We start from the raw sequence: 26277 nt of genomic DNA, 5'->3' as shown, positions 1-26277 counted from the left end.
AAAACTCTTTGAATGAGAAAGTGTGTCCAAACTTTTGGTCTGTACTGTATGTACACAACCCAGGCAATGATTATGGTGGATTTTGTTCCGCAGATGTTTTCCTCTTTTGTTTTTTATCCGCCATCTCTATCATCCTGTCGTTGCTCGGCTAATGTCCATCCTGTGCAGCTCTCTCCTCCTCATCATGAGTAGACACGCCCCTTACTGCTGATTGGCTACAAGTATGTTTTGGTACTCAGCTGACTCAATTTTTTTAAGCGTTTTAAAAAAAATACATACCCCACTTTTAAAGTACCGGTACTAGTAAAATTAGGATTTGTACCATTTTTAAAAGCAGGGTTTTCACAGCAAAAGACAGTACCTGAATAATTTCTCAAAATTATACAAATTCTATTACAGTATTTATTGTACACTGTGCAGTATAAGCAGCACACTAGTATTGTAGAATGTTTGGAAAACCTGTTTGGAAACAAGTATTAGAGGCACAAGTATAGCTTTCACAAACTTTTATATTAAAGTGGTGATAATCATAAATATTTTCCAACTTATACAAAAGGAAAATGTTTCTTTGGCCTAAATTCACAGCTTCAGAATGTCTAATTAGAACCTCTTGGAAGAGTTCTTGGATGTTGTTGTTGTGAAACATAAATATAACTTCAAAAGCTTTAGAGGTTGCCAGCATGGATTCTAGCCAGAGGCTCATTATTAATAGATCTCACTGGCTGCTGCACACGATTAAAACAGCTGCTTATAGTGTCTGATATATCTATCTGTACTCGTGCAGCAGGAAAAAAAAAAAGAATCACAACACAACTGGCCTCTTTTCAGATTCTACAAATCTATAACACTTGTGCTTTAGAAAGTCCTTCCCTTACATCAAGGAGATCAACAACTTCCTCATTATGTGAACCAACAACTGTCTCAGACCAAGGTAAAAGATACTAGCTGCAACACTGAAAAAAAAAAATAATAATAATTCTTGTACACCGTTCAAAAATCTGGTATTCTTTTATTCACCAAATATTCATTAAATTGATAGTGACCATAAAGCTGCATTAAAAAAGACTTTCAAAAACATAATTTTTTTTTATTGTATTTTTTTTGTATTAAGCATAAATGTGACATCATTTAGTGAGGTCTAATACAATTTACACAGTTGGGTAGGAAAAAACCCCCGAAAAAATACATATTAAAATGATGCTGATTTTGCAGTATAAACTTGTGACCCACTCACACTCCCCATATAGTTATGGTGGCAGCCACAAAAACACAATTACCGTAATTTGTTCACACTACTTTGTACAAGACTGACACTGTTTTCATTTCAAAGGCGTCTCCTTCATTACGGGCTGAGAGCCCATTTCTGTGTTAAAGCTTTATCAGCTTGGTTCCCGCAGGTCCCCTGAGCTCTGAAATGATACTACACCCCCAATTAGGACGACTGTTTTGGGAAACAGGGAAGAACCCTGCATCACAGCTGAGAAAGTATCATCAGACTTGTATGTTAATGCATGTAATATTTGGAGAGAATCACCAATGCATCATCTGATGCAGAGATATGACCAGTTTTTATGTTAACAGATAATCACAACAAAGACTGCTGACCAACCAAAGCTAAAAATTTTTATTTAATAAACTTGTATTACATGTTAATTATAGTTTTTAATTTAATCATATGACACAGCCTTTTTATTTTGGATAATCAAGTGAACTAATTTCTTTAGCAGACATACGATTAAAAAAAGGAAAATCAGTTTTTACCCATTCAATATAACTATACAATAATAATAATATTTTTTATTAATATTCAGAATAATAATAGTAATAATAATAATAAATGTTTCAAAACAATATTTTTTATTTTACTATTATTATTAAAACTATTCAAATCAAACAAATTAATAAAAACAGAATATTACTATAACAACAATTAAACAGGCTACTGTAAAATCTAAAAGTGCTTTTGAAAAAGAAATGTTTAGAAATGTTTAAATTACACACACAAAAAGAATGTGTCTTATTTGGAACTTGAAAGAAGCAAACTAAAAGATCAAATTATTTACAGCAAATAATTCAATCATGGTTCATCCGTGCAAAACTACTGTATGCAATATGCAATAATATAACAAAACCCTGTATGCAATATTTTTGTTAAAAATAAAACACTCAAAAAAAAAACTAAATTAATATACTACAGAATGTAATATCGACAACTCTCATATTCCAGATCAAGAATTTTAACGATTCTGAGAGCCTTTGTGAAAAGTGAGGTGACAAAAAGAGCCATAGAGAGAAAGTGACAGAGACTGGCCTTCAAAAAAAGCTGGCAGTGATTTTAAAGTGACACATTGTCGGCCGGGCAGAGTCCCAAACAGACAGATTTCTCATTGTATTCCACTCAAGTGCTCAGTACACAGAGCAGCGCCTCTACAAAACTGTCAGTCACATACATTGTGCCACTCCTGCAATGCAGAAAGCAAGGCTTTCCGCGTGGGCGACAATCTCATCAGAGATGCTCCCGTGCAATAGCAGTGAAATAAACATGTCTAGAGGTTCGATAATGTACATCACGTTAGAAAAATCTTAACGTAGCAATCTCAGAACAAGCAGTGGAGATCGATACCAAGAGAAGTGAAGGGAACTCCAGCGGGAAATAATTAACATTAGAGCGGGGAGCTAATGTTAGTGTTCTGAAAGCAATGTGGTAATGTGTGAGGATGTTCTGGTAGAATGCATACAAAAAAAAAAAAAAAAACGCTTGGATGATGTGAACGCTGTAAATAAACATGTATGCAAAATAAATAAAAGACATCAAATTACCACTATAACCAGTAGATGGCAGCAGAGGAGCACTTATTGGCTTATTAGTCATTCATTTCCACTTTTTGCTTTATATTTTGAAATTATAAAATCACTAGTAGAAAATATCAGATTTATCAAGAAATTAAATTGTCAACGTTTTGCTTTTTTTGTGTATATGAAGTAAGAAAAGTCGCAAAGTACCGTGAAAAAAAAACACGCGAAGAGCTCTCCTTTTATAAACACTGTAAGTGTTGGTCAATTCCGTATAATAATAAATAAAATACTCTAAATAAAAAAAGTACATTATCACCTAGGCTAATCGTTTATTTTAACAGGTTGTCATTTCTTATGATCTGGATTCCACGCGAAAACTATTTTACAAGGTGTCAGCTGAAGTCTCAATAAAATTCCAATTCGCCAAATGTAAAATAGTCACATATCGCCAAGAGATTGTGGAATGCCAGAGACAGATTTAAAAAATGCTCCGAATGAAAATCATTTCGAACAACTGATCAGAATTGCTTATGAACGTAAATGTTTTTGATCCGTCAATCAGTAAAAAGTACAAACTTAGCAACCTTTTGACGTCACATTTGAAAGAATCATGTTCCTGTTTTACTTAACATTTATATATTACATTAATCTTGAGTGCTGGACATTTTTGTGACAGGATTTTTTGTTTTTGTTTTGTTTTCCTTTAATGCTTGTCTTGTAATATTTTATGTGTAAAATTTTGTATGCTGCCATTTTGGCCAGGACTCCCTGGTAGAAGAGATTTTTATCTCAAGGGATTATTCCTGGTAAAATATGGGTTAAATAAAAATAAAAAAAATAAAAACAATCTTATATATGAATGCTACTCCTGTCAGAAAATGAGAAGTAAACACATACATCTCACTGAAGTCTAAGTGTCTCACTTTACTTATGTTTGCCGTTCCAGCTGAAAAACATTAAATGAAGGGACAGCGCGATTTTTCACTCTGCTCTCTAAGGATTCTGTCCGCTTCTGTGGGGATGGAGTAATTCATAAATGAGACTCATGGGAACTTCTGAACTGTGTTTGGTCTTGATGAAAAATCACTTTAAGCTAAATCACAGAGCTGTGTGAACTTTGTTCTGGAACATATGGTGGAGTCCTGCATGTTAAGCGAACTTGAAGGCAGTTTTTCAAATCCCAGAGGACAAACAAATGACCATTCAATTCAATAAATATCAGCTACAACTGGTAAATGGATGCATATGAAACAAATATTAAAATATTCATTACACTGACTGGAGTCATACAATGTTTGAAAATGTTGACTGATGCTGACTGAATTGATGGAGCTTCTAGACCTTAAGTAGGTCCGTCCCTTTTGTCTTCTGTCTTCCGGTTTGTATTTCCACAGCGTGCAGGTAAGGTCGCACGAATTGATAAATGAACAGCTCGTTTTAAAATCTTTCCGGTCTTCTGACATTTGTTATGACATCTACTTTGAACATTACAATGCACATGATAACTTTTGTTAACTTTACAACAGGTAAATTCACTTCACCAGTTAATTAAACAGTGATGCTGGAGGTAGCCTACCACAAAAACAGAAATTCAAAGACAAAATTCTAAAGATGGCTGCGCACTAGTTTCTCTAATAATGCATAAGGTCTTGCAATATCCTGAAACATCCAGCTGCGCACGGGAAGTGAACATACGCGGAAAATAAACGGTATACCGCGAGCACAAGAAACTGTTTAATCGAGCATGCAGACGGTTCGCAGATTTTTCCCGTATTCTTGATTACAGATAGCGTTAGTCATAATAAAAGGAAAATAATAATAATAAGCAACAGTCATACAATGCTAACCAAACAAAGGTAAAAGGGAAAAATAATAATAAAAACGAATCTTAAAAATTCAAAACTTCAATAGCCCAAAGACAGTCCCAACTAAAAGCCAAAAAAGTAAACTAAAAGTACAGACATACAGTACAAATTAAATAACATTCTTAGAGCAATGCAATGCTGAGAATGAATTAACTTTCAAACAAACATACATATAGTACATAACCCTGTAACTGTAACCCTGCATACAGACCGTGTAAATATATAATCATACCAAAAAATGTAAAGCTTTACTTTTAACAGCATTAAAAACAAGGTCAAACTGAAACATTATCTCTCTAACCAACCGAACAGACCAGCTGTATAGTCATAATGACCTGCTCTTGATACAAGTTCAACACATTCAGTGCCAAACATATGGTGAACTCCATATGCTCAGCTTCCGTGACAGTATGCAAACTGAAAACACAATTCCAGGACAGCCTACATACTCTAACCCCCCCGTGTGCAACTTCATGACATCAGTGAATGTAGTGTAACACAATTCCTCCTCTATTGCATTTTTTGACTGTTGAATTGAATTTGAATCACATTTTTAATCCCTGTTGTTGATATCCAGGTAGACTATGCTGCTATGGCACTCTTTTATATTGCTCCCGCAGAAGCTGTCAGTGGCTGGATGGGAAGGATGTCATAACACGAGGAGGTGGAGAAAAGGCACCTACAGACCTTTCATTATCTATCCACAGTACAGCTCTGGTCCAGAGTCATGACAGAGTCGACAGCGTGTGCTCTCTGTGCTCCAGTAGCTCCCGTCAGAAAGTCTTACCACCCTCCTCTACTTTTCAAGCAACCCACAGGTCCTCAGCTTCACAAGGGACCGTGTGGATGGAACACGACAGCCCCCACAAACCTGTCTCCCTCACTCTAGCTACAGACAGGAGAATATCCCAGAGATTGTGTTCAGCATGCAAGTGAGCGGATCATACATGTCAAATATGACTAAAAAACAACAACACGTTTATGAGCTGTGACTTGAATTCTCTGAAACAGTTTGTATCAAATTTACACAATGAAATGAAAAACATGATGAAATAAATCAATGATATTGTACCAAATATATATATATATATATATATATATATATATATATATATATATATATATATATATATATATATATATATATATAAAATAAATACTAGTTCTTATTATTATCACAGTTTTTTTCTGCTTAATATGTTTGTGGCAACAATTTTTGTCAGAATTTCTTGATGAATAAAAAAGTTCAAAAGAACAGAACATTTTTTCCCCATAATATCATAAATGTTCTTACTGTGACTTTTGATCAATTTAATGCGTCCTTACTCAATAAAACTTTTTTCTTTTCTTTTTTTTAAAGTCTTATTTATCCCAAACTTTTGAATGTCAGTGTGTCACGGTGGATGAGTATTTTATCATTGAAAAAAAAAAGACTAAATGTAATTCATTTTACACATTGCTTGCTTGCTTATTTAATTACATTTCAACACTATATGTAAAGTGTGACCCAATCCTCATTAGACAATGAAATGATTTCGAGAAGTCATCGCAGAATACAAGTAACCCTTGTACGATATGACAGGGCTCTACATTTTTGCCTTCACTGTGGTAATGAGAGGAAGCTAATTCTCAAAATTCATTTTGAAAGATGTCGCTGCACGCAAATTGTCTGACTAATCACTGCCATTTAAGCACCAACCGCTGAATACAAATATAAATGGGCTTGAGGTGTTCTCTAATATAATCACATTTGTTGATGGACTCTTAGGAGTGTTTATATTATGTCTATTAGTCCTTATTGCGTAGCACATCTTTCTTGAATTTACCCGTCACTATGCAACAAACAACGGCGCGCTGGTTTCTTCTGCATTGAAGCAATTGCGAAGAGTCAAAAAATGACTGAAGACTCACACTGTGTCTACACCGGAATGCCAGCATCTTGACAAAACACATTATTACCCATTATTATCAATTATGTTGTCCACATGGCATGACAAATCCTCAACAGTAAACTGCTGCCTCCTTCTATTTGATGTACTAACATAAAGTAAAAATGATTTGTAACTTCGTTTTGTGGTGTCCAGTGTATATAGCCTCCATATAGCTGTTGGTTTATTATTGTTTTTCTTTTCTTTTCTTTTTTTGTGAGGGGGTTAATGGAAGTTATGAATGTTGGTGATATATCTTTCACTTCTTTCTCTTACAATTTCATCTTTCACTTACAGCTGGATAAAACTAAAACTGTGTCCATCTTCGTTTCAGGCTACAAAGCAGCTAAATGTGATTATTGTAAAGGGGGTGATTCTTTTCTATACCCATTATTGCCATATCACAATAATCATATACAAAGATCTTAATAATCATATGCAATGTTGTTGCCACTGAGAAAAACTAATTTCATTTACTGATGAATAATTACATCTTAAAAAACATATGTTGTACATATGTATGTACATATGTTCCTTCTCAAGTAAAAAATGCATAGCTTAACAATAAGATATAGCCTAGAACAGAAATGGAGATGCAAACAGCTTAAATAGTAACAATTAAAAATTATATTACTAATAAATAATACAAATTAAATAATTACAAATAGTGTATCGTCATCAATATTATATTATTAATGACAATATTAATAATAATACAAATTATAAATAAAATATATATGAAACTGAATATATAATATAATGGAAGTTATATATCAACACAGTCATATATATATATATATATATATATATATATATATATATACAATATTGCACAATCTCTGAGGTATATATTGTATCGTGGACATTAATGGAGTATATCTGCACTGAATGAGCAAGCAAAAAAGCAAACGCTTTAATGAATATAAACTGCTTCCATTAGCATAACAGAATGTTTGGGGATGAATCATTTACAGCTGTCAGGCAATACAGTCTAAGAAATATGACTCACATTTAATTGGCATCTATAGCTAGATTTATATCAACAGAAGACACTAAGCCTTACTCACAAAGATATTAGACATAGAATGCTTTATTAAGGATCTTTTTTAAGCAAACAGAAAGCCCACGCAATCATAATCAGTCTAGGAGTAACTGTCAGGACGTGCCTAAAGCGGATAGCACAAAGTCAGCTCATATCATGGTTTTCCTCTCACGGTAATGACATGCATTGGCTTACTGAGGTTTAGGATGTGAAATATTACCATCAGAAATGAATCTGCATTTTGAAGAAATAACATCTAACTGGAGGTGGTTGCAGTTATATTCTTTCAGATATACATTCCCTCTGAGCAAACTGATCATAGTCAATCACACTTTTCTGAAAACTGCCAAAGCATCCTTAAATAGCGTGCTCAGAAAAAAGCGCACTTGAAAATGATCTCTGTGTTTGAAAATGCAATGAGGATCCGCACTAACCAATCTCCAGCCAACTCCAGCTGTTTGATCCAACACCTCCTGAATAGTGAACGTTTGCTGTGAAACAGCTCCTCATGAATAGAGCCAAAACAAAGGAAAGGCTGGAAAGGTTATTATGCAGTTCATATAGATGACACAAAATATAGTTACATAATTAACGAGCTTCCCGCATGTCCTCTTTCATGTTAACATTTCAAGCAGGTGTCTCAGGAGACCTTCTAGCTGTCAATAATCTGAGAGGAACAGATACAGTAAAAAATAATTTCCTTACATTAATCTCTGATGGATAACACTTTCCAAATGGATCAATAGATTTTGCTCCAGATAAAATTTTAATATTATTTGATTTTAGCATATTTTTTGGACCTCATGCAAAAGAGAGGTTGCCAGGACATACTATGTGATTGCCAAAGTGTGTGCTTTTTAACAACATGCTTCACATTATACTAAAGGATATATGATGATATCATATGATATTAAGGTATTTTACATGCTAAATTATATCGTATGAAATGTCATCTATATTTCAATATTTCATACATTATTGTATATAATTTTTTTAATTGTTTTATTTATTTAGATATTTTGTTTATATTTATTTTATCTATTATATATATATATATATATATATATATATATATATATATATATATATATATATATATATATATATATATATATAATAAAATATATTAAAATATATGAAAAACATTCAAATATATATATTGTATTATTTTAAACTTTTTTTAAACTTTTTTATATAATTTTACATATTATATTATTTAATTTTAATGCATTATAATATTATATCCTGTGTGATTACAAATCTGAACTGCACACACATTATCAATATTTCGGTCTCTGACAAAACACAATAGTTTAATTACTAAAACAACATTAATATTTTAAATGTAATTTAATCCATAGTGTGTATAGAATAATTTCCTGTCTCTCAACATTTAGATGATAAACCATCACTCACTCAAAGTCATTTTATCCTCATAAAATTTTTTTTACACATAATAAAACAAATGGAAGTTTTGTAAATGTGTTTGAAAGCATATCTCCGACTTAATAAAATGGTTGTATTTCAAATCATGCGAAGTTCAGTGTCTAGCCCGAATATTATTCACTTCTTCAAGGTAATCGCACCACAATCACTTTCACTCGTGAAATAAATTATCTGTTGCTAAGAACATCATTAAGTAAAAACACTAAGGAAAGCAAAAAACAATATATTGAAAATGTATCTTTTAATGAATATAGTGTGTAGTGTTGAATAATATCTGCACACTAATTGCACAATGAATTTTATCAGTGCAGTAGTTATGTAAAAAACTATTTTCAGGAATGGTGCAGAAAAGTAGTTTTCAGATGTGAAGGGGGAAATACAATGCAAAAGAAACTAATTACTCTGGGTGTTTCTTATCTGTTGGAAACAGAGCTGCATTCAGTCCCACTGACTCCATAGAACCATGCTAATAAAATATAAAGACGGTTACTAGATAAATAGAATTTGCACATTGCATTTTTCTATGATATCTTTTTATCTTGCATTTGGCATCAGAGTATTGACAGTCATAACGTTGCACCTACTTAACTGTTTTTCTTTTATTTTTTTATTCTCTAACACAAATGCAAAAATAACATTTTGTCATGCTGACATTGCTGACATGTCAGCAGTTCTGTGGCTATTAACTTCAATCACTCTGCACGCAGGTTGCTTTTAATGGGTTAGTTCACCTGAGAATGAAAATTTGTCCATCTTCTACTCACCCTCGAAATATCCAGATTTCAAACGTAATATTTTAAACACTTTTTTCTCACTTACTCTCATTGCATTAGTTAAATTGCTACTAATCCTTGTACTGTTAGTACGTGTATCAGACGACTTACTGCTCTGGTTTTCCTGTGCCAAGTTGGGTTCTCTGTGCTGCGGTTACTGCCTGTTGGAGTCTGCGCTTGTCTATACCTGCGTGTATTACCTGACCGCTCACCTGTGTCGAGCATCCTGCTGGGTTTCTGTCCAGATAACGTTTTTCCTGCTCTGTGATCTCCAAGATGTCCTGTGATCTACAGACAGCCTGTGTTGCATTTACTCTTTTCGTTCAATAAACAGTTAACCAGCTTTCGCTTTTGGGTCTATTTCGAAATGTGACAGAATAAACCAACCATGACCGACCAGGCGAACGAGACGACCATCCGCTCAGCTGTTGAACTACAGGGAGCATTGCTGGGAAGACATTCCGAAGAATTAGCTGTCGCCAAGCATGCCGTGGATTCTCTCGTTGCCCAGGTGTCTGATTCTTACTGGCCTACTACATCACCTGTGCCAGGACCAGTCCTCTTCTTCTGGGTCGCTACATACCTCCAAGCCTTGTATCAATAATCCCCCCTGCTACTCTGGTGAGCCTACTGAGTGCCGTGCTTTTCTTACCCAGTGTGAGGTGATATTTTCTTTCCAACCTGTCACCTATGCTTCCGACCGAGCCAGGGTTGCGTATGTGATTTCCCTTCTCACTAACCGAGACCGGGAATGGGGAACAGCTGTCTGGGAGGCGGGAGCTGATTGCTGCGATCAATTTAGGACTTTCAAGAAGGAGATGTTGAAGAACAGGTAAGATGATGTTTAAGAACAGGTACCCTTTACCACTGATGTCATCGGCCTTCGAGATCCTGCAGGAGGCAAAGATTTTCACAAAGTTAGATCTCCGCAACGCGTACCATTTAGTGCGCATCAAGGAGGGGGATGAGCAGAAGATGGCATTTAATACTCCCTTGGGGCACTTTGAGTATCGGTTTCTACCGTTCGGGCTGGTAAACGCCCCAGCCGTTTTTCAAGCTGTCGTAAATGATGTATTAAGAGACATGCTCAACATTTTTGTCTTTGTGTACCTGGATGATATCCTTATTTTCTCTCCATCTCTCCAGGTACACACCCAGCATGTGCGTCACGTATTACAGCGCTTATTAGAGAATCGCTTCTATGTTAATTCTATGTTACTTTCCTCGGTTCGATCGTGTCTGCGGTGGCCATAAGCATGGACCCCTCCAAGGTTCAGGCGGTCACTGACTGGCCTGTTCCCGATTCCCGCTCGGCGCTTCAACTTTTTTTGTGGTTTGCAAACTTTTATCGCCGGTTTATTAGAAATTTCAGTCAGGTTGCTGCCCCTTTGACTGCACTCATGTCCGTAAAGTCTCGTTTTACCTGGTCCGAGGCTGCTCAAGGTGCATTTGAGCGTCTTAAGCGATTGTTCACTTCCGCTCCCATTCTGATTTCGCCTGATCCTAAGAATCAGTTTATCATCGAGGTGGATGCTTCTGATGTCGAGGTGGGAGCGGTGCTCTCACATCGCTTCGCCCTTGATCAGAAGGTGCACCCTTGAGCATTTTACTCGCATCAACTTTCACCTGCCGAGCATAACTATGATATGGGTAACTGGGAACTTCTAGCCATTCGACTGGCCCTGGAGGAGTGGCGCCATTGGTTAGAGGGAGCTTCCAGCCCGTTTATTGTCTGGACCGACCATCGTAATCTAGAGTAATCTCCGCTCTGCCAAGAGGCTTAACTCCAGACAAGCTTGCTGGGCTCTTTTTTTCGGCCGTTTCAATTTCACTATCTCTTACCATCCCGGTTCAAAGAACATTAAGCCTGAGCTCTGAGGGTCGCTCCGCCACTGAGACTGTCCTGCCAGAGGGATGTGTGGTTGGGTCCGTCACCTGGGGGGTGGAACAGCTGGTGCGAAAAGCTCTTCCTCACCCTGAAGCTATTTGTCACGAAGTCTGCTTGTCCGGCTGTTCTGCGTTGGGGTCATTCATCTATGGAACGCGAGGTACGCCGATTTGTTGTATCATGTTCTGTCTGTGCCCAGCAGAAGTCCAGTAATTCGCATCCCGATGGTCTGCTTCGCCCTCTCTCTATTCCCTCAAGGCCTTGGTCCCATATTGCCCTGGACTTCGTCACGGGGCTTCCCCCCTCCAGCGGCAATACGGTGATCCCCTCACGGTTGTTGATCGGTTTTCTAAGGCGGTTCACTTCGCTCCACTCCCTAAGCTTCCATCGGCTAAAGAGACTGCACGGGCGGTTGTGGACCACGTTTTTAGAATTCATGGGCTCCCTTGTGATGTTGTTTCAGACAGGGGACCCCAGTTTGTCTCTAACTTTTGGAGGGAATTCGGCAGACAGATTGGTGCTACTGCCAGTCTGTCTTCAGAGTTTCACCCACAGAGTAATGGGCAGGCTGAGCGTGCTAATCAGGACCTCGGTCGGATGCTCCATTGTTTGGCGGCTCGTAACCCCGCCTCCTGGTCTGAACAATTGACATGGGCCGAGTACGCTCATAATTCTCTGCCATCATCGTCCACTGGCCTGTCCCCATTTTCTTGTTGTCTGGGTTACCAGCCACCTCTGTTTCCCTCTCAGGAACCAGAGGTTGCCGTCCCCTCGGTCCAGGCATTTATACAGCGCTGTCGTTGCACTTGGAGGAGGGTGAGGTCAGCTCTGTGCCGGGCCAGGGAACGCACTTGTCGTGTCGCCAACCGTCGTCGGTCCAAAGCTCCCAGGTATGTCTGTGGGCAAAGAGTTTGGCTTTCCACACGTAATCTACCCCTCCAGGCACCCGCTCGTAAACTGGCTCCCCGTTTCATTGGACCTTATGTCATCACTAAGGTTATCAGTCCGGTGGCTGTACGGCTCAGGTTACCTCATTCTCTCAAACGTGTCCATCCCGTTTTCCATGTCTCGTGCATTAAACCTGCACTCCATCGCCGCTCTGCTCTTTCTCCTTTCCCTCCCGCCCCCTTCGCCATTGCTGCTAACCCCCCTGTCTTTAAGGTTAAGAGACTGCTGGATGTGCAACCCAAGGGACGAGGTTATCAGTATCTTGTCGATTGGGAGGGATACGGCCCAGAGGAGAGAAGCTGGGTAACGGGAAGGGATGTGCTGGACCGCTCGCTGATCGAGGATTTCCTCCGCTCCCGTCTGTCCCTCTCGGGGGGGCCAGGGGGCGCCCGTTAGGGAAGGGGTACTGTCAGGAGTCTAGTTTTATTCCTCTGACTGTTTTTCTCTCTCTCACACACACACACACACGTGCGCTCTCGCACAGCTGAACTCATTCTCAATCAGCGCTTACTCTCCTGCTCTCTTCACACCTGTTTCCCTTTTGCCCTGATTTTCTGGCTATTTAGATCTCATGTGCTTTTCCCCTCTTCTTGGTTTATTGTTTGTTCGCTCATGTCCATTACTGATGCATTAGTTAAATTGCTACTAATCCTTGTACTGTTAGTACGTGTATCAGACCACTTACTGCTCCGGTTTTCCTGTGCCAAGTCGTGTTCTCTGTGCTTGCGGTTACTGCCTGGTGGAGTCTGCGCTTGTTTATACCTGCGTGTATTACCTGACCACTCACCTGTGTCAAGCATCCTGCTGGGATTCTGTCCGGATATCGTTTTTCCTGCTCTGTGATCTCCAAGACGTCCTGTGATCTATAGACAGCCTGTGTTTGTGTCTGAGTAGAAGATGGACAAATTTTCATTCTCAGGTGAACTAACCTTTTAATGGTCATGGCACCAGGCAGAATATATGCAAATGAGTTGGAAACTACAAAGAGAGGGGGTGATTTGATTATGTTTCAGTTAAAGATGCATCATATGAGTCATCTGCAACCATAGAGGAGAAATGCTGCTCTTTCACACTCCCTTACACTCTAACAAACTTCTAGAATAGGCTCTTACATAAACAGAAATAAGCGCCGTTCGCTAGGTGATCATGTTTATCATTGCAGCGTGAATTACTGTGCAAACACTGACCAGGAGCAATAGTATTCTAGAGATTGTGTTTCCTGGGAGTAGGAAAGGAGTACAGACGAGAGTATAATCTGTATTTGAAAGGGATGTGAAAATAATATTTATATGGTGGAACATGCGAACAGTTATATTTCAGCCCAAATTCAAAGGAAAATGAAGAAAATATAACCTGTTGTAGGACCTTTAATATTTTTTGTTATTTTCACAACAATTAGTCACCATTGTCATTACTATAATGCAAAAATAATGCAATATTATTTAACTTATGTTTATATCAACCTTATTGTGCATTCATGAACAATTTGTTATGCTGCTTGATGTTGCAAAGTCTGTTTTCATATTATTTTATTTATTACTGTAATCATGAATACTCTGGTTTGTGGTGGATATAGTTTTACCGTTTACTGCACTTTGTTATTCTTCCTGTAATTTACCCATAGAGGCTAATGAACCTGAAGTCTCGCACATTCACAATAAAAAGATAATTTCTGTGTTGAAAAATATGGATCATGGGAATATTTGTAACAATAACCTTGATTAATGAATTAAATTTGTATTACAGTAATATTTTGAACTTAATTTTGCTTAATTGTGGCATTAAAACAATGCCACAATTTAAAACACTCTTAAGTCTTCTCAGTCACATGACAATACAATTGCTTCTTACATTTGGGTTTGCTAACACTGATTTGGCAGACTAAGTTAAAAATGTTCCAAGAAAATATTTTAATAAAGTAGTAAATAAAATAATTCACTTCTTATTTTTAAATAAATATTTGTAAAAATATATATAAAAATTAACATTTTGCCAGATAGATAGATAGATAGATAGATAGATAGATAGATAGATAGATAGATAGATAAATAGATAGATAGATGGAAATAATGTTAAAATGACTTTTAAACATCATAATCATAGTTATTCGAGTCATTTTGTATGAACTATATTTTGAATATCATAAAAGATCCGGACAATGTCCGTCATGTCACTGACTCTTTTGCAGATTTTTGTGTAGGATGGATTAAAAAAATCTCATTAGGGTTTCTTTCAGATTATTATAACCTTAAAACATGAAATAAACGTCCAGAGCTTTTGCCAAATTCACACTAGAATTCACATCAGCTCAAGTCAGCTGTCTGGTTCAGTTGTGCGACTGAACCAATATCGAGTTCAGATGTCAAAACCTTTAAGAAGTTGAAAACGACAGGCTGATAGTAGCTCTTTGGAAAAGCCCTGCTTCAATTTACCAGTCACTGAAAGCACTGCAGTAGTAACTGATGTAACGGAGCGAAGCAGATGAAGGGATACGGACAGCTGTGAAAGTATGAATGAAAAACGAAGCGAATCAATGCTAGCAACACCTGAGCCGAAAAAAAACAAGTGTTTAAATGTACTTTGACGGATACATGCTTTAAACAAGATTAGAAAGATCACAAACAGGTAGAATGCTGGTCGCGTGCACGGATTTGAATTCTCTCGCACGTGCACGCGCTCTTTTGCTGCGGCTCTAGTTCACACAGATGTGTAAAATCCGTTTTATCGTAAGCCTGCATGCAGTCTTTGCTCATGCAATAAATAAGACATGCTGTTTAGCTTCGTTTACCAGCTCCGTTGTCATGTTCTGCTGTGTGGTGGCAATCATATTTGCAGTACTCAGCACTCCAATTCAGCGCAGATCCAGCTCCTGATGCAGTTCACTGCTCCTCTTCCAGCACTTGAGAGAGCCTTGTTTTGAGTTGGTGCTGCAAGTTAATCTACACACCCCACTGGCGGATCCCTTTAATAGGATGGTGTAAAGTTGGCCATCTCTCTCTCTCTCTCTCTCTCTCTCTCTCTCTCTCTCTCTCTCTCTCTCTCTCTCTCTCTCTCTCTCTCTCTCTCCCACAGTTACAGTGTCAGTGCCTATTGACCAACTGGGATATTAATCAAGACAGACCCTTTTTGAAAAAGGCTTTTTCTAATTTGTCTAAGGCTTTACTGTATGCTACATGCTTGATTAACAGTGAGCTTTGATAGATAGATAGATAGATAGATAGATAGATAGATAGATAGATAGATAGATAGATAGATAGATAGATAGATAGATAGATAGATAGATAGATAGATAGATTTCATGGACCTCTTTATACAGAATTTTAACTTTTTTTTATTTTTATTTTTATTTTTTTAATTTATTTATTTTATGTCCAGTTTTGCATTATTTGTGTACTATTTAGTACGCAATTATATACATATTTTTTGAGTGTTGAGTGTACTATAACAATCATGAACATCCCCAAATTCTAGGGAAGACACAATTTATCAACAACCTGTCAAAGACTACAGAATAAGGAGGCTTTGAAGCAAGTAGACGCGCCGCCTGTACGTACTGCGTCGACGCACTTACGTCAACACGCCCGGCCGGCGATGATTGGCTGGCGGGTAAATTTGAAACGCAACTCCTCTAGACGCTAACGTTAACAATATACCCCGGTAAACCAGTTTGAACAAAGCGGTACTGTGCTGTTGTGGCTGGAGAAAAAAATTAAGTTATAGTTTTGATTTACATTGTTTCACGCACAAGGCTGGACGTCTACACAAATCCGTAAGTTAAAATATCTGACGACTTGCTGTAATGAATCAATGTTTGTTTGTTGCTAAAGACGCGTCGTTTTTAAGATACAGGCTAACGTAAGTGTTTTATTGTTTGTATTGTGTTATCAACAAATTTAGCCTTATAACCACAGCAAAAACGAGTTTATTACTACTTTAATAGCATTACTGTAGAGTGTAAGTTAGTAAGTTACACTTTTTTTAAGGGATTTTTGAAAATAAGTTACTAATATTTAATGTCGTCACTTTATTATACACTTTTACTCTTAGATTTTTGGTAGTAGTAATATTATTATAATTATTTTATATATTTTATTCAGATTCATATTAATATTAATTATTTTGCCACGCCCCAAATATTATGCATGACTGAAAAGCCACAAGGTGTCCAAACAGTGGCATGTATTGTTACAAGATATTAACAATAATCATATGCCAACTTCAAATAAAGTTGTTGGGTATCAGAACGAAATTACTAGAAGCAAAATAAATCTGCCTGGCTAGTTTTATGAAATGGTGCACTGCACACACTTGAAATATTTTTCTGCAATGTAGGAGGACATGGAGACTGCTGTGATTAATCTGCACAGCATTTTTGAAAGCCTGCGGGCACAAGCTGATGTTCTCAATGAAAGCATTGAGCCCCGTAAGTACTGGTTGTGGGTTGAAAATTTGAAATAAAATGCTTGCACGCACTAAATATTCACTGCCATTCTTTATCTCATGTCAGAGTTCATTCAAATGGCCTTGAACTTTGAGCACAGCCGTCGTAAATGGCTGAGACTCGAGCAGGAGCTGAATGCATGCAAGGAGGTGGTCACCAAGGCCGAGACGGAGCGAGGAGCACTGGAGGTCAAGCTCAAACATGCCCGCAACCAAGTAGATGTGGAGATCCGTCGGAGACAGAAAGCTGAGTCTGACTGCACGAAACTGGTTTGTAGGCCTCTTTTTACATGTTGCTTGTGCTGTAGACCTTGTTTCTGAATTTTAGGCTAAAACCAGATGTTTTCTTGTACTCTGCAGGACCGTCAGATCCAGCTCATCCGGGAGCTGTTGGTGACTGAAGGTTCCAGTAACAGCATCCAGTTAAATGAGGAGCAGCGCTCCGCTCTGGCCTTTCTGAATGTCCGCGCACAGAATCCTGCAAACCTCAACACTAGCCGGCGGTAAGAGAAAGAACATGAAATCACATTATCAACTCATTTTACTTCTGGTTATAAACCTGGTTATTCTTTAAGAAATTATTCAGGATTTGATTGGAATCATAAAACATTAGATCAGTGTTTTTCAGTCTTTTAGATGCCAAATATGAACCCAAAATACACCCAGATATGAACATCCTTTTGTGAGGGGAACACATCATAAAATTTAACGGGCATCTATGTAGTTTTTATTTTATTTTATTTTTTTATTTACTTCACAAATAACATTACACTTTCATCAAATGCAAGTCAGACATTAGATATCTAAATACTTGCATATGTAAGCACATACACATCTACGCTCACATTTACACGTATGTACATGCCTATATGTGCCCATACATATATTCACAGATTACATATGTTGTGTACATATTAAGGAAGAACTAAAAAACAATATACATATAGGGAGGGATCTTTCTTTGTATATGAATTTTGATTAGAAAATAAAATCGTGTCTGTGAGATGTTGCATGTTTGGTTAATTTTTCTCAGTGCAAAACAAAATGTTCCATTTTACATGTGTGTAGTTTCTTTTATAAAGACCCAATTTATTCTGTGAAAAACTAGTGCTATTACAAAGTCAATTAACTTTTTTTATTATTATTTTATTTTACTCTTATATTTGTATTTTAAACAAGTATTATCTATTTTAATCTTATTTTTTATTTGTTAATTTAACGCTTCATTAAACCTTTGCCATGGGCATTCCAGCACTTCCTTGAGGCAAATGTTACATTTATTACATTTTGGTGAAAGATGATAAAGATTGTGAATTATATATTATTTTAAAGCCTTTTTAATGGACTGTATCTTATTCATAAGGAGATAATTACATGAATGCCATAAAGACAAAAGAGTTGTTTTTTATGATTGAATTGTTTCTTGCTGCTGTTCATTTTTTTTTTCACACTCTATTTCTTTTAGACTGACCACCATTGATGAATCAACCTCTATCTTGTCAGACATCAGTTATGATAAAACTGATGATTCTTTGGTATGCCATTTCCTTCAATATTAAAAACATTAATCGTATGTATAATCCTGTCTCAAACCTGGCAGGAAGAAAGTGAAAAGTTTTAAAGAAATTAAATCTAACGTTTTAATTTTGTTAGACTGGCTCATCTTTTATTGACCGGGGTTTTGTTTTTGAAGTAATTTATTTTTAAATGACCTTTTCTTTGAATAAAGGACTGGGACTCTTCTGCAATCAGGACTGTTCGTCTCAAGAAACGCCAAAAGAGAGTAAGCTTCCCAAAAAATCTGTATTTAAACAAATTACTTCCAAATTTCAATCGATGTCTGATCATTTAATCTGTGTCAATGCAGCGCTCCTCCCGAAACCACACAGATGGCCCCCCTGCCGCTGCCAAGAGGTCCCGTTCCACCGGCCGCACCTCTGAGAAGGTAAGAGAGGGCTACAAAAGCACAAGACTCACTGTTTAATATTAGGGAAAGACTTGTCAGTTTAAAGGCTTACTGTAGGGCTTTGCTTTAGTCATTATGACTAAAATGTTTCCCTACAACACATAGGAGTGTGAATATTGGAAGGTTTTGTCTTCTTTTGACATTGTGAGACCCAAGGAGCTATTCCCTGTTTGTTTTTAACGTCGGTGTACTGTTAATGTCCAGTTAATACCACCATATTTTAGTTGAATGTGTAGTAAGTTGGAAATTGACAATTAATTCAAGTCACGTTTTGTCAGGGTAATGAGTCTTTGGTGGCTAAGACCACTGTGACTGTACCCGCTGATGGAGGACCCATTGAAGCGGTCACCACAGTGGAGGCTGTTCCTTACTGGACCCGGAGCCGCCGAAAAACTGGTAAGCTTACTTCACTAAATGTATTGTTGTTTGTGAGGGCGCACTGTTCAGAGCAAGAGAATATTTGCATGAGTCATTGATTATGCGATTTTCTTATTGACTGAAGAATAATGTGCAGGCTACTGTAAATAAATAAGATCCGCAGTGAGTCATATGTTGTTTTTACTATCATAAATGTGTGTTTTTATCGAACTGGGTCAAAGATTAATGTTTAAAATAATTTAATACATAGTTTGTAGGGAGGACTCTATGGTGTTTTATATTGATCCCTTGTTGAGTCTCCAGCATGGTACTCTTTATATTTATATTTGTTTTTGTTTAGTTTTATTGTGAGAGGGCTGTTTGGTATGGGATGTTCTCCCTGATCATTTCTCACACCCTGAGCCTTTGCATTGCTGTTTAAGTATTCTGCAGTAGTGAGCAGTGCTTCTCTCTGCTTTGTTCTTCAGCTGCTTTGGAGTGGGACACTGCTGACACCGACTCTGTTCAGTCTATGGATGTGTTCAAGCAGCCCAGTCAGCCCAATGGAGAGATCAAGGCAGGGCCCAGCACTCCCCAAGGCAACGGAGGTGTCCGTCTGCATGAATTTGTCTCTAAAACGGTATGATGCGGTGTTGCATACAAATATTTTTCATCTCTCAAATCAATGCACGTCAGTATCATTGCTCTTGAGTCCCAACCAGAGTGTTAATCCATCCTGGTTTTTGCACCGTTCCATTTGATTGCATAAAATGATGGGAAATACAGTTAAATCTAATAATTAAATCTAATAATTATGTGAAATTTAAAATGAATTAAGACATTTAAACACTAAAGATATTGTAGTATTTTATGTATACTCCCAAATATTTGTTTGCCTGCATGTGACCATTAACCAACATTAGTGAACTGTTAAATGATTAAATGTGACCATGGACTATAAAAGCAGTCTTAAGTCGCTGGGGTATAGTTTTAGCAATAGCCAAAAAAAAAACATTATATAGGTCAAAATTATAAATTTTTCTTTTATACTAAAAATCTTTAGGATATCAAGTAAAGATCATGTTCCATGAAGATATTTTGTAAATTTACTACTGTAAATATATCAACTTAATTTTTGATTAGTAATATGCATTGCTAAGAACTTCATTTGGACAACTTTAAACGTGATTTTCTCAGTATTTAGAATTTAATTTTTTTTTTTCCACACCCTCAGATTCCAGATTTTCTAATAGTTGTGTATCGGACAAATATTTTCAGATCCTAACAAACCATACATCAATGGAAAGCTTATTTATTCCGCTTTCAATTAATATATAAATCTCAATTTTGAAAAATTTACACTTTTGTGGTCCAGGGTCACAAATCTCTTAAATCTAAAATCACAATGAAATGGAAGAAGTGATAGATCTTTTTTCCAAATTGTGATGTACATCTATCTACTTAAAAGAAAATGTAAGGTGGTGACATCTGTGCACTGGTTGTTGATTAGATTTTGAGATGTGGGTATTTACACTCAAAAGCAGAGGTAGATGATTGCAAGCTTGATTGATTTAACTGGACTAAATGATCGGAGAAGAGTTGCATACGTCAACAGAGACAAGTCTGTTTTTACACCCAAAGGTCCAGTTATGACATTCTGATATAAAGGTAAAAACAGAAAGAAAAAAGGTGCTTAGAACTGTTCACAATAAGATCTGTAACATTTAGTCTGAATTTCATGAAAAATGTTTGGGAATTCCTTGGTTAAGTGATGAGTGCTGATATAACAAGTAACATTCATTGTTCATACTGATCCATGGTTTGCAACTTTGTACCTGTTATCATATTTCATATCATATTGTCATAGTTATCATATCAAAAAGCAAAGTAGAAGTCCATATTGTGTCTGAAATCAATGAAGTTATGTGCACAGGTCTGTGTTTGTAGCCCTCACAGCTCATATCAGCCTTGGCCTTACGAATTTTCTTAGGTGATCAAGCCAGAGTCTTGTGTGCCATGTGGTAAGAGGATCAAATTTGGGAAGATCTCTCTGAAGTGCAGGGACTGCCGTGTGGTGGCCCATCCCGAGTGCCGTGAGCGCTGCCCTCTGCCCTGCATTCCAACCATGACTGGGACTCCAGTGAAATTTGAGGAGGTAACAACTCTTTATGAAGCTTTATCATCAAGCTTGAGTGTTTCTGCCTCGGGTATTTACTGATTACGCCATTAAATAAGAGGTTGGATTGGACTCTTAATTTCTTTAATCATACACACCTTATTCACGGATTGCTTCTGGTGTGATTTTTCAATAGGGCATCCTAGCAAACTATGTGTCCACCTCCTCTCCAATGATTCCTTCGCTAGTAGTGCACTGTGTTAATGAGATTGAGCAGAGAGGCCTACATGAGGTAAGTCGATAAAGAGGCTGAATTCTTGAATATTAAAAACAAGACCAAAATGGTCTGAAAACCTGCATATTCCTTTTCATAGACTGGTCTGTATCGGGTATCTGGCTCGGATCGAGTGGTCAAGGACCTGAAAGAGAAGTTCCTGCGTGGGAAGGCTGTTCCTTTGCTCAGCAAGGTGGAAGATATCCATGCCATCACTGGCCTCCTCAAGGACTTCCTGAGGAAACTCAAAGAACCCCTGCTGACCTTCCGCCTCACTCGTGCCTTCATGGATGCTGCTGGTTAGTGTCGATGTATGAATGTACACCACTGTTCAAAAGTTTGGGGTTTGTAAAATTTATTTTGAGGTTTTTGCAAGACGTCTCTTATCCTCACCGCGGTTGTTTATTTGATCAACATTACAGTAAAAATGATTATTTCATATATTTTATGTAATGTAATTTTTTTTTCTGTGATGACAAAGCAGAATTTTCAGAATCATTACTCCTGTCTTCAGTGACACATGATCCTTCAGAGATCATTCTTATATGCTGATTTGCAGTGAATCTAGACAATATTATTAATGTTTAAAACATTAGTGCTGCTTAATTATTATTTTTATTTTTTTATGTGGAAACCATGATGCATTGACATGGGATTCTATGAACTGAAAGTTGAAAAGAACAGCATTTATTTGAAATGGTAGTCTTTTGTAACATTATGAATGCCAATTTTTTGCTTTTCAGTTTTTTTTGTTATTTATAATGAAACTTTAGTAATATATGTACATTCATTATTAACTATTCAGTCTTTTCTCATAGAGCTCTCCGATGATGACAACAGCATCGCCTTGATGTATCAGAACATCAGTGATCTTCCACAGCCCAACAGAGACACTCTGGCCTTCCTTATCATCCATTTGCAGAGGTAAACCGCACACACAGTCTCTTATTCTACTGTCTGCTTTATAGCTGGTGCCACTTGCTAATAGTTATTAATTTTAAAAGCCAAATTTGTTTCTTTTACCAGATTACACTTACATTTGTGACATTAAAAAAGTATTCCAAGTTTAACGCAACTTGAGCAGTTTGTGAAAAACATCAGTGCCTTAAAGAAACACTCCAATTTGTTTTTTGAAAATAGGCATTAAAATAATTCCCAACTAGTTTGTGTAGTTGTAGCAATATGCTAACGGTCTAATCGGATTCAATGATCTATGCTAAGCTAAAAGTGCTATGTAAAATGGAACTTTATTGATCAATTAACGTCATTGTATGGGTTGATGTATTAGGTCCATTATACCAAATTACACAGGGAACTGTTTAGATAAAGAAAAAGTCTTTCCATCACGCATGCTTTTTATTATGATATGTGTTTCTCAAATTTGTAACCCTCAGTTAATTTAGAGCAACATTCTTGGATGTTAAAACCCAAAACGTGTCTAGGGAGGAGGTTTTTACGTATTATTTCCATATAATGAAACTTATTTTTTTGTATTGTTCCATCATCTTCAGGGTGGCCCAGAGTAAAGATACAAAAATGGACGTAACCAATCTGGCTCGTGTATTTGGGCCCACAATTGTGGGTCATGCTGTTCCTGACCCAGAACCAATGACCATCCTGCAGGATACAAAACGACAGCCAAAAGTAAGTGATCTTACTTGGGGTCTGCAAAAGTGTGCCTTTTTAATTTGTTTTGTGTGTTTTGGGCCACAGCTTTTCATCAATATCTCTTTTTTTTCTTCTTCTTCTTCTTCTTCTTCTTCTTCTTCTTCCTTTTTCTCTTTCAGGTGGTTGAGCGCCTCCTGGCTCTGCCTGTGGAGTACTGGAGCCAGTTTATGATCAGCAACAATGACCAGGCTCACAATGATAACATGATCATTGAGAACACCAATGTCCATGCAACTCCTGATCAGAAAAGTATGAATTTCACAGACAAACACTTAAAAAAAAAAAATCTTCATTTATTATATAACATCACCTGATCTTGATCAATTTAGTATATTTTTTTTCTCTTTGTATTACAATTTGTTTCTCCTTTTTTTTGGCCCTGTAGCGAGTATGTTTGGGCCACTTACGACTCCTGACCAGCAGATGAGCAAGACCCCATCGTCCAGCTCTCTCTCCCAGCGCATGAAGAATGCAACTCTCAATGCAATCACTCCAAAGTATGTTTGAATCCTATCAGTTCTGCCAGCGTTCTTTGAGTAGAGGTGAACCAACCATTATGAACATCCCTCGTGTTTTCAGGTTTTCTAGCAGGAGCAGAGCTGCTGTCAGCGTCCCTCGCCAGGGGCACTTCTTCGCCTCTCCTCTCCTGAAGTAGCCCTGAAGCTCCTCAACGATAAGAGTTTTTCTTTTCTTTGGGAAACAGCTGCAATATATTACATAATCCTACTTGTATATTTTATGTCTGATTTGTCCATCAATTTGAACCATATTAACGCTACTCATTTTATCTGTCAAGTTTTCTAGTAACATTTGTATTTTAGTTGCTTTTAAAAGTTTTTATGTACTGTTAACATTCTCACAACCAAAGCGATGGGCTGATATAAGCAGTTCCATTCTCTGAATCCTCAATCAACAGGATCTGCATCAGTTTGGGAGTTCTTTATCAAGAAACCTGAACTTGAATGAAGTATCTAGAACAAAAAAGGTTATGCTGTATGCAAGATTTGTATGTAGTATAATCTGAAACTGTAACATTGTGTATTGTAATTGTATGTTTTACATGTAACGACAAGCAAAATCCCAATCTCTTTGATTTAGAGGGTTCAAGGCTGTAGCTGTAGTTTTTTCTATGTAGAGTGTAAACTGTTTTAAACCTGGTCAAACTTAGATTTCACAGCCAGTAGATTTAATACAGAATTTGTCCAGATGATGCTGCTGAATGATGTTTAAATTATAAATTTGTTGTTTGAGAGACACTGTGTTTATGAACCCTCTGAGATTTGTGCATGGATGGGTTCAGGATGGTGAGAAAATTGAGAATATATGCAATTTGTAATGAGAAAACACAGTGTGGTTGTGGTTGGGCATTTTGTCCTTCAGCATCATAGTTGTTTTTTGATCATAAATGAACATGGCCAGAATTTTTTCAGATTTTCACTATGGCATTCATTTGTCTTTAATGCCGTTTTGGCTTAATTTATTGAATTTTGTATGGCATTTAAAGTAGAAACAAAAAATGGCGCCCTCTGGGATTATTGACTGATTTTGAAGGATCTAGTGTACCAAATCCAATTCATAAAAGATTATACTGATTGAACACTCTTTATTGTATACAGTTAGTCATTTTCCTTTCAGTGGTGCCACATTTCTGGACCAGTAGTTGTGCAGCACTGAACTGTCAAGCTTTCATCGTTTTAAAAAGCCAGTTGTTTACTATGTTGAACACTGGAGTTGATTTATCAACTCTGTTGCTTTTCAATTTGGGTGGTGTGATATTTTGTAAGACTTGTGCTGTTTGTAAAATACATTCATTTATTGCAAGTCCTTTGTGTCTGTCTTTTAACGCATTGCATTGGGATTTAGAGTTGGACTGAAGTGGTGAGACTCAAATGCAATACAAAATCACTGAGGCACAAAGTGTGCCAGAATATAAGACCGGGTAGTTGAATTAATGGAAAGAGAGAAGTATTAATAGATTTCATGAAGATAGTCCTTGTGGGTTACAACTGCAAAGTAACTAGGTGTATTGAAAATGTTAGAACAGACAAACTAGATCCAGGAATGAGGACATCTATAGGAATAGTTCACTCAAAAGTGGAAGTTTGTGGAGATTTAATGTATTGTTCACCAATAGATCCTCTGCAGTGAATGGGTGCCAGCAGAATTTAGAGTCTAAACAGCTGATAAAAACACCACAATAGTTAACAGGTAATCCACACTACTCCAGTCCATCAATTAACATTGTAGAACAAAAAGCTGTTTGCACTAAACAAATTCAAGACTTTTTTTTTACTTTATACCATTGCTTTCAGCTAAAACATCAGCCCTCTATCCATAATATTGCTTTCTCCATTGTCATTTTATCTGAATCAAAAATGAAATGTGTAAAGATCAAGCACTGTTCTAAGTTAATATAAGCAAATATGTAGTTAGATTTTAATGTGAAAGGACAACAAGGAGGAAGTTTTATTATAGATTGTAGCCAGAAGCATCTGATTTTGAGTTAAAATATATAATTATTCACTTCAAAAGACTAATTGATGGAATGGAGTCATGTTGTGGATTATTGTGATGTTTTTATCAGCTGTTTGAATATTCATTCTGACGGCACCCATTCATTGCAGAGGACCCATTGGTGAGCAAGTGATGTAATGATACATTTCTCTGAATCTTTTCAATAGAAACAAACCTACATCTCAGGATGGCCTGAGGGTAAGTCAATTAAAATTTTTTGGTGAACTATTCCTTTAACTACTACTACTAAAGACTA

General features: G+C 36.9%; 2 protein-coding genes across 3 annotated transcripts in view; one reads left to right on the top strand and one right to left on the bottom strand.

Annotated features, from left to right (window-relative positions):
- The window catches only part of LOC132129725 (inactive dipeptidyl peptidase 10-like), a 42851-nt gene extending 27198 nt beyond the window's left edge, over nucleotides 1-15653 (bottom strand). Inside the window, exon 1 of one of the 2 annotated variants that reach the window (XM_059541426.1) lies at nucleotides 15475-15653. In XM_059541426.1, the coding sequence (XP_059397409.1) occupies nucleotides 15475-15513 (39 nt within the window). In that variant the 5' untranslated portion in view covers nucleotides 15514-15653. The remainder of the gene's footprint in view (nucleotides 1-15474) is intronic. The other variant, XM_059541427.1, reaches the window with a different exon arrangement.
- A 674-nt stretch (nucleotides 15654-16327) lies between these two features.
- Nucleotides 16328-25328, top strand: LOC132129727 (rac GTPase-activating protein 1-like). The gene is made up of 17 exons (XM_059541429.1): nucleotides 16328-16455; nucleotides 17019-17109; nucleotides 17194-17396; nucleotides 17487-17629; nucleotides 18592-18661; nucleotides 18856-18909; nucleotides 18994-19071; nucleotides 19371-19488; nucleotides 19938-20089; nucleotides 21440-21604; nucleotides 21762-21857; nucleotides 21940-22138; nucleotides 22658-22763; nucleotides 23351-23483; nucleotides 23627-23756; nucleotides 23893-24004; nucleotides 24087-25328. The coding sequence occupies exons 2-17, from the start codon at nucleotides 17025-17027 to the stop codon at nucleotides 24160-24162; spliced, it is 1920 nt and encodes a 639-aa protein (XP_059397412.1). The 5' UTR covers nucleotides 16328-16455; nucleotides 17019-17024; the 3' UTR covers nucleotides 24163-25328.
- The last annotated feature ends 949 nt before the right edge of the window (nucleotides 25329-26277 follow it).

The sequence above is a fragment of the Carassius carassius genome, chromosome 46 (genome assembly GCF_963082965.1).
Source record: "Carassius carassius chromosome 46, fCarCar2.1, whole genome shotgun sequence".
NCBI classification, from domain to species: domain Eukaryota; kingdom Metazoa; phylum Chordata; class Actinopteri; order Cypriniformes; family Cyprinidae; genus Carassius; species Carassius carassius.
The sequence above is the reverse complement of the archived record's forward strand: the minus strand, read 5'-3'. Positions and strand labels throughout refer to the sequence as shown.